This window comes from Amphiprion ocellaris, chromosome 18, assembly GCF_022539595.1.
Source record: "Amphiprion ocellaris isolate individual 3 ecotype Okinawa chromosome 18, ASM2253959v1, whole genome shotgun sequence".
Classification (NCBI taxonomy): Eukaryota; Metazoa; Chordata; class Actinopteri; family Pomacentridae; genus Amphiprion; species Amphiprion ocellaris.
In genome coordinates this window covers 10581130-10596910 of record NC_072783.1, presented here as the reverse complement: position 1 = coordinate 10596910, position 15781 = coordinate 10581130, and the positions used below count along the sequence as shown (strand labels likewise).

At 39.5% G+C, this 15781-nt stretch overlaps 1 protein-coding gene across 5 annotated transcripts in view; it reads left to right on the top strand.

The window, feature by feature from the left end:
- ryr2a (ryanodine receptor 2a (cardiac)) overlaps positions 1-15781 on the top strand; it is a 200443-nt gene that overhangs the window by 167442 nt on the left and 17220 nt on the right. For all 5 annotated transcript variants that reach the window (XM_023264877.3, XM_035945815.2, XM_055004359.1 and 2 more), the window contains 18 exons: positions 183-271; positions 2279-2407; positions 4040-4144; positions 4610-4691; positions 5035-5193; positions 5336-5490; positions 6094-6309; positions 6446-6718; positions 6841-7047; positions 7153-7485; positions 8005-8075; positions 8739-8895; positions 9680-9766; positions 11823-12092; positions 12317-12447; positions 13071-13113; positions 13644-13777; positions 15060-15120. In XM_023264877.3, the coding sequence (XP_023120645.2) occupies positions 183-271; positions 2279-2407; positions 4040-4144; positions 4610-4691; positions 5035-5193; positions 5336-5490; positions 6094-6309; positions 6446-6718; positions 6841-7047; positions 7153-7485; positions 8005-8075; positions 8739-8895; positions 9680-9766; positions 11823-12092; positions 12317-12447; positions 13071-13113; positions 13644-13777; positions 15060-15120 (2702 nt within the window). The remainder of the gene's footprint in view (positions 1-182; positions 272-2278; positions 2408-4039; positions 4145-4609; positions 4692-5034; positions 5194-5335; positions 5491-6093; positions 6310-6445; positions 6719-6840; positions 7048-7152; positions 7486-8004; positions 8076-8738; positions 8896-9679; positions 9767-11822; positions 12093-12316; positions 12448-13070; positions 13114-13643; positions 13778-15059; positions 15121-15781) is intronic.

Here is a 15781-nt window from a genome sequence, read left to right as displayed (position 1 = left end):
TTTTGCATTTAGTTTTTTTTCAAATTAACCCACTGATTAATGCAGATTTATTTAGAAGATGACCACCTATGAGATCTGAGGAATAACACTGCATGTCAAGCAATGTTCTGCTTTGACATCAACCCTAATATATTATTTATTTGAGTACATTTCATGCAGTATTTTGCGGTATCCTGTTTCAGACTTCCAGAACTACTTGAGGACACAAACGGGAAACAATACCACAGTCAACATAATTATCTCTACTGTTGACTACCTCCTCAGAGTTCAGGTTAGATTCTTCTGTTCCCTCCTGCTGGTTCATAAAGGGCACATTTTCCACTGAGGCATACAATTCTTAAAGAATTTTAACAAAAATCCAATATTGTACCAATTGTGTTAAGAGGAAATTTATATTTTATTGATTCCCTCTAGTAAATGTAAGTCAAATGATTTCAAATTGCCTCACCTCTCAATAATTGCATTATATCTAATTATTATTTCTGCAGATCAATCAAAAACATAATCACAGGATCAAAAGGATACAGGAAGATTAGTGGCCAGCTAAAGTTTGGGTTAAGGGGTTAGCTGCAGTAATCAAGCGGTAGAGAACATGCCAATGTACCACTATTCTGAACCACAGTCACAACCTCCTAACATGACGCCATGGATAGTGCCCTACTTTAGCAGTTTAGCTCTGAAGAACAGATAGGCAACTGCTTCACACTTGGAACAGAGATTATCCACAACAATTTGAGTTTCTGTGACAGCTAAACAGTGTGAAGGACATTAAATGTTAACCTTTTTAGTCGGCATCCACAGAAATAACCTTTCTTGCCCTTCTGCACTACACTGCAAAACCAAACAAAAATGTATGAAAACCTGATGAATATTTTGGGAGCATATTATTTGGTCAGATGAGACCAAGATAAAGTTTGTCCAGTTCAGATGGGATCCAGCATGTTTGACATAAACCTGGTCATCGCCACCACACCGAATGCATAGACCCGACAGTGAGGCTAAGAGGCATGAGTGCAAAAGGTGTTAGGGAGATGAGATTCATAGATCACACTACCTGTGGATATACAGTCGTGGAAAATGTTATTAGACCACCCTTGTTTTCTTCAATTTATTGATCATTTCAGTGCCTGGTACCACTGAAGCTATATTACCTGAAGAATACAATGAACACGACAAAAAATGCAGCTGATTACATAATACTTTATGTAATCAGAAATGTATAAATCCAATTGAAAACCTGTGGAAAATCATGAAACGCAAAATGGAGAACCACAAGACCAAAAACAAAGGAAATTAGTTTGAATTTGTGCAACAGGAATGGGCTGCTGTGACAGCAGAACAATGTCAGAAGCTGGTGGAGAGCATGAAGAGACGCATGGCTGCAGTCATCAGAAACAGTGGTTATAAATCAAGTACTAACTCCTGTGTGCATCATGTGACTGAAACAGACAGAAAAGAAAACATGGAATCCTAAAAGCTGTTTTTGGCAGCACGATGCCGTAACTATTGATGTAAGAACTGAAGTGATTTTGGTTCTTATCAAGAAAACCATGGAAAATGTCTAGATATCAGCTCTTAAATTAAGCTCTTACAGCTATTTTTGTGGTTATCATTATATTTGTCCAAACAAATGTACATTTAGTGGTACCACGCATGAAAATGAACAAGAATTTGAAGAAAACAAGGGTGGTCTAATCATTTTTTCCATGACTGTAAATACTGGCTGACAAAATGACACGAATTCTAGAAGCTTGGCAGAGGAAGAATATTCTGGCATTATAACAATCCACAGTACACTATAAAAATCACACAAGAATTTCTACAGAAGAAAAAAGTGTAAATTAGGACCTTGTGAAGTATTTTGTTGACTTGTCTGACATCTTTTCAAAGAGAAACAAGAAGCTAGCAAAACATTGTCTATGGAGAATGGGTCTCCAGAAATTTGGTATCCTCATGCATAGCAAAATTATCCTACCATGTAAGGTGATATAATTTTTAATCATTTGACATTCAATTCACATTGCAGAGGGATGTACTTACTTTTGTTGTATAGTATAGCTAGCATAGCAGATTTCAGTTGGCTAAACTGCCCATAGGACATCTGTTTAAATAGATGAAGCTGTAAATTACCATCTAATACTCACTTCACTATGAATGGTCATAGTGCTTGGGCACTTTCTACTGCTACTACTAATGATATTAATGATAATTGTAGTCAAAACAGTTTGATTTCCCCCTCTCACTCTCCATCTTGCCCTCCTGCTTCATTCTCCTCCAGGAGTCTGTCAGTGATTTCTACTGGTATTATTCTGGGAAGGACATCATTGACGAACAGGGCCAGAGGAATTTCTCCAAGGCAATAAACGTTGCCAAGCAGGTTTTCAATACACTTACAGAATACATCCAGGTACGGAAACACGCTACAGTCATCACTGTTTCAGAATTAGAAAAAAATGGACTGCATGATTTAAACTAAGCTGTTTACAGTGGTCTCATTTTGACTAGTATACAATTTATTGATTTTTTTAAAAACTTGCACTAACAGCTGTTGCTTTAATCAGATGCTTTAAATTGAAATAGGATTGCCTTAGTTCTGGTAATATTAATTCAAGACAGTGTTTGAGAACTTGTGACAATGAGAAATTGTAAAAAGATAAAAATAATATAGATAAAAATTAATTTACTATATTGGTAAATGAACAGCTTGAAAACCATATCAGCATTCCTATTCCTTTGTATACATTCCCTTCCAAAAGTATTGGAACAGTCAGGCCAATTCCTTGATTTTTGCTGTAGACTGAAAACATTTGGGTTTGACATCAGACGGTGAATATGAGACGAGATCAACATTTCAGCTTTTATTTCCAGGTATTTACATCTGGCTCTGATACACAACTTTGGAGAGTTAGAGTTAGGGTTAAAAAGCCTTTTTCAGGCTTTCACCATAGCCTCTTTCAGTTGTTTGTTTTGTGGGGTTACTCCCTTCAGTCTCCTCTTTAGCAGGTAAAATGCAGCTCTATAGAGCTGAAGTCTGGAGATTGACTTGGTCAGTCTAAAACCTTCCACTTTTTGCCCCTGATGAACTCCTTTGTTGCTTTGGCAGTGTGTTTTGGGTCATTATCTTGCTGCACGATGAAGGATCTCCGAATCACTTTGGTTGCATCTTTCTTTTAATTGGCAGACAAAATGTTTCTGTAGACTTCTGAGTTCATTTTGCTGCTGTCATCATGTGTTCCATCATCAATGAAGATTAATGAGCCTGTCCCAGAAGAAGCCATGCAAGTCCAAGCCATGACATTACCTCCACTGTGTTTCACAGATGAGCTTGTGTGTTTGGGATCATGAGCAGATCCTTTCTTTCTCCAAACTTTAGCCTTTCCATCACTTTGGTAAAGGTTCATCTTCGTCTCATCAGTCACTAAGTTTTCTTAGGGTCTTTCTTTACAGCTCTCACAATGTTTCTGTCATCAGCTGCTGCTTGTTTTCCGTAGTCTACCTGTCAGACATCTGTTACTGAGTACACTAGTGGTTTCTTTCTTCTTCAGGACTTTCCAAATGATTGTACTGACTATGGTCAATGTTTGTGCAATGGCTCTGATTGATTTTCCATCTTCTCTCAGCTTCACAACTGCTTGTTTTTCACCCATAGACAGCTCTCTGGTTTTCATGTTGGTTACACTTCTAACTATAGATGCAGTTTGCAAAGGCAAAAACCAAATCTGAAACTGAACGTAGACATTGAGCGCTACTTATTGTTTGAATAATCAGTGTAATAGGACACACCAGGGCAACAAAACACACCTGTCAGTCACATGTTCCAATGCTTTTGCTCACATGAAAAATGGGTGGGTTCAAGCAAAGTTGTGTGTCAGATTCAGATGTAAATACCCGGAAATAAAAGGAACTGGCCACACTGTTCCAATACTTTTGGAGGGGAGTGTACATGTATTTCTTTTAGAGGATCTAATCTGTGAAAAACCTCTATGCAGTGAGATCCTGCTAATTGAAACTGACCTGAATGTGGCTGGTGATGTTGTAGGGTCCATGCACTGGGAACCAGCAGAGTTTGGCTCACAGTCGACTGTGGGACGCTGTGGTTGGCTTTCTACATGTCTTCGCTCATATGCAGATGAAACTGTCTCAGGTGAGTCGAGATCTCAAAGTGTGGGTCATCCGTGGTCTCAGGCTCTAAAAGTCTGATCAAGTCATTGATCTGTCATGCATCTGTCAGGCAAAGGGTCTTCCTAGCTGTGCCACCTACTCACTTTGTTGACTGGGGTGACCAGGCCTTCTCATTTACCTCGACCCCAAAGCTTTTTAACTCCCAAATTATGTCAAAGTATTGCCAACTGTGGTAACTGTGTTTGTGTAATCTTTTATCCTGTGTTGCACTTACTCTTTACTCTGTTTCTGCTGTTAAGAACACTCAATAAGACTCAATAACTTTTAATTGCATTATTGCAGCGAGCCACAGAATTCATAAAAGAAACCATGTGCAGTTTATTAATATTGCTAATATTTGCTAAGAAATGATCAGAAAACTTGCAGATTACTGGGGAATTCTTTATACTTTACTCTGTGATTCTTGATTTTTTTTTTTTCACCTCAGGACTCCAGTCAGATTGAGTTACTGAAGGAACTGATGGATCTCCAGAAAGACATGGTGGTCATGCTGCTGTCTATGCTTGAGGGTAGGTTTGTTCTCACGATCACATTTGCATCAAATACCAAAGCAGGAAGGGTTTACTCAAAGAATTGACCATAATTCTTGAAGCTTAGCTATGTTTCCTAAGTGCCATTCTCCAAATATTTGATCATCCCTCCAAGAAGTTCTTTCAGTGCATGCACAAGCTGATTGGTTCTGAAGTGTCAGCAAACAGGCTGTGTTTTTTCAGATACCCCACAATGATCTCTTAGAGCGGGTTAAGTTTGTCAAATACTTCGACAAAAGCTTTGTTTTCCATCAATGGCTACAGATGTGTTATAGTTTCAAATGTATTTCTAGGTTGTAAATATTCTGTCTTGTTGTGGCAGGAAACGTGGTGAATGGGACTATTGGGAAGCAGATGGTAGACATGTTGGTGGAGTCCTCTAACAATGTGGAGATGATCCTCAAGTTCTTTGACATGTTCCTCAAACTGAAAGACCTGACCTCCTCAGATGCCTTCAAAGAGTATGACCCTGATGGAAAAGGCAAGATGCTTAGGGCCTATATTTCATATTTGCCATAATCATTGGGATTTACAGGATTTCAAATGACTATTTGAATGGAAAAATATTAACAAAACATGGTGAGAGCTGCTGATGATTTATAGATTTCTGAATGAACTGACAGGTGTCATCTCTAAGAGGGACTTCCATAAAGCCATGGAGAGCCACAAACACTACACCCAGTCTGAGACGGAGTTCCTGCTCTCCTGTGCTGAGACTGATGAAAATGAACTCCTAGACTATGAAGAATTTGTGGAGCGCTTTCATGAGCCAGCCAAGGTAAATTATAATTTGTCCACATAATTTTTAGAGATATTTTAACCAACAGGGACCTTTAATAACCAAAGGTGTAAGACCTTCAGAAGGATTAAACACTATTTTCACAGAATCATGTGACTATCTCATAGCGAGTTTAGTATGAGAACCTTATTGTTATCTCTAGTTTTGTGTTTCTATACTTAGCTGAAACCAATGCGGACAGAGCAGGAAATTTAAAAGGACAGAACATCTCAATATAAAACAGTAAACAATCTACAGCAAAACCAAAGGCCACGACGTCCACCTTGTTTAACCATTACATTAGTTCCATTTATGTAGCTAATGCTATATGTGGATATATATTTTTCAAGGAAATTCTCATTTCTGCTTTATCAGATTTCTTAAACTGCCCTGTAATCTTTTCGTGTAACTCTGGCAACAGCAACAGTACCCGCTGAAGCACTCCAAATTCTGACACTGTTTAGATTACACTTTGCAAACTACAGTGCAGCAGTTCAAATCGATCTAGGGAAAATTTGACAGTGTACACAGTATAGAACATGCTGAAAAGGGGGATTTTATTTTAATTTTTAAAAATCATTTCTATCTGAACTAATTCCAAAGGATATTGGCTTCAATGTGGCTGTGTTGCTGACCAACCTGTCGGAGCACATGCCTCATGACACCCGACTGCAGACCTTCCTGGAGCTGGCAGACAGTGTCCTCAACTACTTCCAACCATACCTTGGTCGAATTGAGATCATGGGCAGTGCTAAGCGCATAGAGAGGGTCTACTTTGAGATCAGCGAGTCAAGTCGGACACAGTGGGAGAAACCACAGGTAATGATGGTACAGCAAATGAATAAATATATAAAACATTTGTACTTGAGATTTGTCACTACTTGCTATGGTTACAGTGTTCAATAGTTACAACATATCCCCAAATTTCCTCCCTGTGTTTTTACATTCTGCCCAGGTCAAAGAATCCAAGCGTCAGTTCATCTTTGATGTGGTGAACGAAGGAGGAGAGAAGGAGAAGATGGAGCTATTTGTGAATTTCTGCGAGGACACAATCTTTGAAATGCAGCTGGCTGCTCAGATGTCTGATGCTGGCGAGCGATCTGCAGCGAAAGAGGAGAGTGAGCGGGAGAAACCAGACGAAGAGAACCCTGAGATGGGCTTCTTCTCTGTTACCACTGTCTGCATGGCACTGCTGGCTCTCAGATACAACGTCATGCTGCTAATAAAGGTGAGAGCACACACAGCACTTACCTCAGCTAATGTTTCAAGAAAGCCGTGGGTGTATTTTCTAATATTTTCAATTCTTTGCACACCTAGATATTGATGTTTTATCCCATTCTTCTTTTTTAGGTGCTATCCATGAAGAGCTTGAAGAAGCAGATGAAGAAAATAAAAAACATGACAGTAAAGGACATGGTGACCACCCTGGTCTCCTTCTACTGGTCAGTGTTGCTGGGCCTCCTCCATGTGGCGTTCAGTGTAGCTCGAGGATTCTGCAGAATCTTCCACAGCACTTTCATGGGAGGAAATCTGGTGGAGGGAGCTAAGACCATAAAGGTTATGATGCATCATTTTATAGGAAACGTGTGTCAACAGGTCATTTAACAGTCTTGATACAGTACTCATACTGTTCCTTAATATCTAAACTCCATTGTTGCCCAGGTGTCAGAGCTGTTGGCCAACATGCCCGACCCCACCCAGGATGAGGTTCGGGGTGAGGGGGAGGACCGAGAGAAGAGATCCTCTGATCGCAGCTCCCCAAAAGAGGACTTGGCTGACTTGGCAGTCAACACCAGTGAGACTGAGTTGTTGTCAGACATTTTTGGTTTGGACTTAAGAAGGGAGGGCGGCCAGTACAAGATCACCCCCCATAACCCCAACGCCAGCCTTACTGAACTCCTCAACTCTCCAGTTCCCTCCTCAACCCCACCTGCAGCACCTATAGCACCTGCAGCACCTTCAGCACCCCAACCTGAGCTCAGACGAAGGCATCAGGTGATCACTGTTTTTAACAATCTTTTCTTTCTTTCTCCTTCCTCTCTTTCTTCATTATCCAATCTGTTTAAAATTAAAGATCAGTATTCAATATTCCCACATTTTTACCATAGTAAAAAAAAAGTGTGTATACATATATATATATAAACTTTCATTGACACTGACAACCACAAAAAAATAATCAATCCAATATAACTTTTTTTTTATTCACTTAGAATTTATCAAGTTAATCTGCTTCTCTAGTAACTGTTTGAGTGTGGTTTTATCAGACTTGACTGACCATAACTAAACAACCCACCAACTGTCTTCAGATTTTAAGTCAAATATTGCACTGATGTACTGACCGGTGTATCTCACATCATGTTCTACTTCAAACCAGTGGGAATAAAGATACACACAAACAACAGCAAAACAAAACTAAAGTCTCACCTGTTTGTGTGAGATCCTGTCAGTTGCAGCCATGCAGTTTACACTCACCCACAAATTGGTTTATTTGTCTAATAGTGTTTTCTGTTTCAGTCGAAAAGCTCTTCCTCAGAGGAGAAGGAAGCCACACCAGAGACCGAATATGAACCTGAGAAAACATCAGAGTATGTACACATTTTTGTTATGTAACCTAATTTCTGACACACAGTTATGAAATGTCATTAAAGTGAGAGTTTGATCCTGGTACTGAAGCTTATTAAGGTTTTTATTATAAATGGAAAAATCTCAACAGTTGTCACAAGAGTCAACGTGTAACTCGCTGTGAAGTGAGCCAGGTCTTACTGCAAAGGTGCAGCCAAAACCATGTAACTTGATGGGAAATAGCTGCTTTCTGTCCAGAGACAGGTTCTACCATACGGGATTATCCAGTGGTTTATTGACAGGGAACATAGACCAGACTTTTTAAATCTTGCTTACGGTGAAATAATGTACCTAAGCATTTCAGCCACATCTGCTGCTTCTGACATACGTTCAGTGAGGTGGATCGGATTATACATAGACTCTGTTTGACTGCAAAGACAACAATCTCTCTACCTGAACACTTTAGTTTCAGAGGGACCATCTCTCCTGTCAAACATGATTACTTACTGTGTAAATTTGTACAGGAGCATTTACAGTTTTGGCGCCTTGAACTGGCAGCTTAGTGATATAAAATGCTTTACAGATTGTACCAAATGTTAGTTCATTCTTTGGCCCTTAGATGGGGGAAGACACTATGAAGTGCACTGTTCGATGTCTGGAAAGTGTCAACTGTTCTGTGATTTCAGAGGCGGACATGTAGTGAAACAAGTGAAACAACAGAAGAATGAGAAGGCGAAGGCGAAGCCTAAAGTAAGAAGGCATCACACCTTGAAGTCTGATGAACCTGATCTGCAGGAATCGCCCTTCCTAAAGAAGATTATAGCCTATCAGAGAAAACTACTGGTATGGGCAACTTTTCTGTCCTTTTGTGAAGTCTTTCTGACAAATCAGTGTTTTCTTGTCCAGTTTGGTGCATATTTAACCCTTTGATGTGCAGTGTGGGTCAAGAGATACCCATTTTCCATTAGATTTGGGTCACTTTTGACCCATGTTGCACATCAAAGGGTTAATAAATACTGATTACAAGTTTCAGGATTGCCACTCAGGTAGCAATAATGTAGCAATAATGGTGTGTATGGGTGCTTATCTAACATCCAGATGAATGAATTGAGCAGGTCAGGTTTCCTCTATGGACAGGTCCCATGACTGGCCACGTCGCTCCAACGTTCTAAGTTCAGTTGTTCCGTACAACAACAAAAAACAACCAGAGTTTTAGCTGTCTCTAAGTTGACAGAAGTTGTCCTTCACAGCTGAGACGCTTAGTAGAAAAGCTTATTTGAATGGTAGCCTATATGGAAATACTCATAATGTTAACAATGTTCTGTGGTGTTTCAACACTAATGGATCAAAGGGCTTTTTTAAATGTATCTTATTCTGATTTTATGGTATAAAAACTTCAGGCAAATGAGATGATCAAGCAGAAATTGTTCTAAAAATTTGATGACTTGAGGTAGAATGAGCCAAAAACCTCCTTGCTTACCACTGCACTGCAGAGCAGCCTATTGGGACAGTGTGAAAACCATATTTTTGAAAGTTCAGTTGACCTGTTCAAGTTTGAATTTAGCATCATCTCTGTCTATTACATCCAGAAATGCACTGATAGCTGTTTTTACTGTCTCCCCTACAGAACTACTTTGCCAGAAACTTCTACAACATGAGGATGCTGGCACTGTTCGTTGCCTTTGCGATCAACTTTATCCTCCTTTTTTATAAGGTAACGGTACACCAGGGCGTTGTTATCAATGATGAAAACCTAACGTGTGTGTGCCGCAAGTGAAATGTGGTGACATCTCAGAAAGCCACAGATAGGCTTGAGCGTGTTAATTACAAGAGCCTTGCTGGGTTTATCAAAGCAGTGTCACACTTTTGTCCTAGTACATTAATGTAGCATCAGTTCAAATCCAATTCAGAACGCCAAGTGATCTTAGTGTCAGATAGTAATATACTCCTCACTTCAACATCACATCAGTTTCACTTCAAGACAAGCTTTTCAATAACATTTTTCTGGAGATGCTTGGAGTGTTCTTTTGTCTTCACGGTTTAGTTACAGAGCTGTGAAAAAGTATTTGTCTGATGTCTTCTTGTGTCCTGATGTCTTCTGTTTTTGCATATTTCATGGTTCCATCAATTATGACAAGTCGTCCAGGTCCTGTAGAAGCAAAGCAGTCATAAACCATCACACTACCACGTTTCACTGTTGGTATCATGTTCTTCTTGTGGAATGCAGCATCAGCTTTACACCAGATGGAACAGACCCATGTCTTTTAAAAAGTTCCACCTTTGACTCATCAGTCCACAGGGTGTTATCCCAAAAGTGTTGATGCTCATCTAGACATTTTTTTACAAATGCCAGATGATGAACCTTCATGTTGTTTTTGGTCAGTAGTGGTTTTCACCTTGCAACTCTCCCATGATGCCCAGTGTCTTCCTTATAGTGGAATCATGTAGATGGACCTTAACTGAGACCAGTAAGGTCTGCAGATCTTTTGATGTTTGTCTGGGTTCTTTTGTGACCTCCTGGATTAGATGTCAACGCGCTCTTGTAGAAATGTTGGACATTGGTTATCTCCATGTGTGGATAATGTCTCTCACTGTGGTTCTCTGGAGTTCCAGAGCCTTAGCAATACCTTTGTAACTCTAAAATACAGACTAATGATTATTAAAGTCCTTTTGTTGGCTTTATTCAACAGGTAAGTAGAGAGGCAGACAGGTGAATGTTAACGACTTTGTTTCTCATCTGTTCTTGAATCTCTTTAGAACATGGCATCATGTGCTGCTTTTTTTTTTTTTTTTTTTTTAAGTTTTTTTTTTGCCTTTTTTTTGGCTTTATTGGATAGGCGCAGTGAGAGAGAGACAGGAAACAGGGGAGAAGAGTCTGGGGAAGACATGCAGCAAAGGGCCGTGAGCGGGAATCGAACCCGGGCCAGCTGCATCAGGGACCAGCCTCTGTACACGGGTCGCCCGCTCAACACGTTGAGCTATACAGACGCCCATGTGCTGCTTTTTGAGACCCTTTAGCTACTTCACAATACTAGACAGGTTCTATTTAGTGATATTTAGAATCAGCCACCTTGGCCGTGATCATATGTAGGTGTGGATGGTGAAATTGAACCCAATTGCCAAATGAATTTGATCATTTGGTAGATTAGTAGCTAAGGGGGCAATTACTTTTTCATATAGGGCAAGATGGACTGGACAGCATTTTCCTTCAAAAAATATAATCACCATCTAAAAACTGCATTTTGTGTTTTCTTGGATTATCTTTGTCTTACATTAAAATGAGTTTGATGATCTGGAACGTTGACGTGTGACAAACATGCAAAAATAGAAGATTTCTGTAAATTTCAAATACTTTTTCACGGCAATGTATAACCACAAGTACTGATAACGAAATTAATGATTATTTTTTATAATTTCTTGTTTAAAACAAGCCAAATGAAACTGACCATGAATAAATAGTGAGAAGCAATACAGGGAGAAAACTCTAAAGAGGGATGAATACTTTTGATTGGCACAGTCCCAGAGGAAGAAGCAGCATCAGGTGTTGTGTTGAGAGGTGGTGTATCATGTGTCTCCATTTCCCACAGCTGGAACTCAGAGAAACTCATGCTATCTTTGGACATTGGACTTAGCTCATCTACAATGCTCAGCAAGCCATTATTTTGCAAGCCATATCTATTTTTAAATTATATATATTACTACTACAGTTGAGGTTATCTGCAAACACAGGATGCTTATCAAAACCAGAGATAATTTCTTTTTCCTACCAGGTTTCTACATCCACATCTGTGGTTGAGGAGAGGGAAGTGGTGTACACCAGCAGCCAACCAGACAGCAGCGTTCAGTGGGACCCACTGGGTGGAGAAGCATTGGAAACAAAGGAGGAGGTGATGGATGATGCTGGGGAGTCCCTGAAGCCCGTCACAGTTCGTTTTGTCCTGGAGGAGAGCAGTGGCTACATGGAGCCCATGTTACGAATCCTGGCCATCATGCACACAGTCATCTCCTTCTTCTGCATCATCGGATACTACTGTCTCAAGGCAGGACACTGACTGTTGACTTGTAGCATTATGAAAGTCAGAAGTATGGAATCTGCATGCTGGCATTTTCATGAACAACCCTATAGTGAATCTGAATATAGTGAAACCTGACTTTTCTAGACATTTTTGTAGGCATTTTCAGATGTGTTCAGTCTAAGAATTAGAATTTGTTGAAATGAAAATGCACTGCTATATTATTATTGGTCTGTGTGTGGGTTGTCTAGGTGCCACTGGTTATCTTTAAGCGGGAAAAAGAAGTGGCCAGGAAGCTGGAATTTGATGGCCTTTATATCACAGAGCAACCATCTGAGGATGACATCAAAGGACAGTGGGACCGACTAGTAATCAACACACAGTGAGTAAACCCTGTGTGTCTGTATGAGTGTACACATGAGCCTAGGGTGTGTGTTGTACTAGTAATCCTACCTATGCAACATCCATTGAGAAGGCTAGTGACAGTGAATGGTAAATGAATAAAGAACTGGGGGAAACACATGATTTTTTTAGAAGTTATTTAGTAGGTGTTAGCAGGTGGTGCAGCACGGATCTAACTTCTGGTTGAGTTGAACCAGTTTTCAAGTGTACTGCACCTACTGTGTATCTGCTGCTGTCTGTCTGCACAGTTCTGCAGGCTGAATCATAAATGGTGACTGCAGCATTATTCTGTTATCCTGCTTAGTCGTTACTGAGCTACTTGACTGGCAGGTGAACTGCTCAAACCATGTGATTGTCTCATAACAAACACCTTAATTCAGCAAATTCTGCTATAAAACGCTTTATAAGACTCAGCCATCACACGTTTGTCAGCAGGGATAACAAGTGACAGAATAAGAATTCACAATTCAGAGAAGTTATTTGCAAATATGATTTAACCTGGTGTTCCCCATGGTAGTTTTTCACATTTACATTTTTATAATAATATGCTGAAAGCTTTTATAGATGGTGTAAGTCATGAGCATTTTTTCCTGTTACTTTCAGATCGTTCCCCAACAACTACTGGGATAAGTTTGTGAAGAGGAAGGTAGGTGACTGCACACACTATTAAATATGATGATTGTTTGACTTCATATTTATCGGTCTAGTTATATTTGAATCCTAACAGTCTGGATGCTTTGTGTTAAATGGGCTGTAGGTCTTACACAGCTCTTCCCATACTGATGTAAACCTACTCAAACTACAGAAGAAATTGGGCAGATTGAATGTAGAATCCAATATTTTGTTACAAATAGAATAGAACATCGCTCAAAGCTGGAAGAACAAAGTGTACAATTGTTCAAACCTTTTCGTCTCTGGAGAATGAAACCAGTCTAAACTGAGCCTCATCTGAATGAAAAATACACCCCAATGACTCTACTGAGATACAGTGTGGTGGACATGTAACCAAACATTGAGAACATTGGTTGTTAAAAGTTGTTCAAAAAAGGAGTTATCACCTTGTCATCTGCCTCTGTATAGATAAAGTTTGATTTTTAAAAAGTGCTTAAGTAGAAGATAAGTATGGGATTATTTCCACTAGAAAGTATTTCTTTAAGACGTCCTGCTCTTCCTCAGGTGATGGATAAATATGGGGAGTTTTATGGCCACGACCGGATCAGTGAACTGCTTGGAATGGACAAAGCTGCCCTGGACTTCAGCGACGCTCACAAGAAGAGAAAGCCCAGGAGAGACAGCTCACTGACTGCTGTGTGAGTGTGAGGGAGAGAGACAAAGAAAGGGGGCATTCATTTGAATTAAGTAGTTAAAAAATAATGATAATTCCACTACGAGTTACCCAACCATTCATCCATCCATCCATTATCTATGCACCCCTCAATCCTCATTAAGGTCATGGGGGGTGGGAGTCTATCCCAGCTGGCTTAGGGTGAAGGCAGGGGACACCTGGACAGGTCAGCAGTTTATCACAAAGCTAAACATAGAGACAAACAATCACACTGACATTTACAATTTAGTATTATCAATTAGCCTCAGCATGTTTTTGGACTGTGGTGTTGTGACTCAGTCTGCCAGCTGGTGATCAGCTTTTCACACGTCATCAAAAATCAATTCTGGATCAAAACTTGGAGTCATCAAAAAGATTTCAAGAAAGATTCTTCAAGCATTCTTCAGAGTCTGATGCGAGTAATGTTTATTCAGTGCAGAGGCTGTAAGAACAAACATGAGCAAAATCTTGAGATTTTAACTCACAAAGCCTTAGGTAGTCTTTTATACCTATGCAAACTTCTTCTAAACACTCCTCTTCCGTTTTGGAAAACCACAACTCATCGTCTTAAGACCCATTCAGAATGCATATGATATAACCGTATCAAAAGTTAAACCACCTCCTCTTTTTTATTTCTGCTAGGTTGGCATTATTTCTGCTTAGCTCATCGTTGCCTTAGTTTCGACTCGAGTGAAGATGAATAGAGGGCGTGAACTTCCAGTCTTATGCCTTATATGGGCTTCATTGACTTCTGTTGGGTTGCCGCTTTCCACAGGATTATTTAGTGATACTCATGACTTCAGTTGACACATTAGGTCTTCCAGTTTTATCCTTGTTTGCTCTTAAATTTGATTCACACGTCCTATATATCTAATTTTATCATTTGTTCAGTCTTCAAGTGAGAGGAAGCCGGAGAAAACTCATACATGTACAGGGAGAACATGTAAACTGTGCAGCCACAAGTTACCCAATGAACCAATAACCTAACAGACAGTGGCTCTAGGAGGGCATATGAAACATGGAAGATGATTATTCAGCTTTAAAAATTTGACTAATTAATTAAAGGGTGCCATAGTTTAATTCTAATCCATTACAGTTTTTGTCAAATTTAGGGAATATTTTCCCACAGCCTACTAGCTGTTCTATCAGTCAAGTTGTTGGAAGATACTTTCAGCAACATCTTTTAGGGGTTGATGTGCAGAGAATATACATGAAAATTATTACTGCACATATGAAGAAGACCCAACTTTTTCTCCCACTGTTGACAGGCTGAACTCCATCGATGTGAAGTACCAGATCTGGAAGCTGGGGGTTGTATTCACAGACAACGTAAGTATGCAAAACACTCAGTAGCCATGTGTGACTCAATTGTGTGGATGAGTTTTCAATTTTCTTCTGTTTACAGTTTCAATATTAACACTGTAGAAATTTCAGAAGTTTACATCATACTGTCAACAACTAGTTTTCTCTTTTAGCTTGGTATCATATTGCTTTTTTTAGCTCGTCATAAAGCTTTATGTTTTTTACACAAGGTGAGTTAATGTCCACATTTCTTCTATCTGGACTATTACATTCAACAGAAATATAGAAATAAAGCTTGGACTTTGAGAAATCTGGAAGAAAATAAATAACGGCAGAGTTTGGAAATGTACGGCCTTCCTGCAGCTCTCCTCTCTCTTTTCTCAGCCACAAGATGAGCATGCACTACAAATACACAAAGACAGTCAAACTAAAAGTTAGCATTCATTTGTGGCATAACCTGGGATTCACACCTTGTACAAAATACACTGCAACATCGCAGGAGGCTTTATTTGTTTACTTCAGACTGCAGGAACCTTCTATACTACCGCTCAAAAGTTTAGAGTCACTTAGAAATGCCCTTATTTTTGAAAGAAAAGCCTTTTTTTTCAATGAAGATAACATTAAATGAATCAGAAATACAGTCTAGACATTGTTAATGTGGTAAATGACTATTCTATGTGGAAACTGC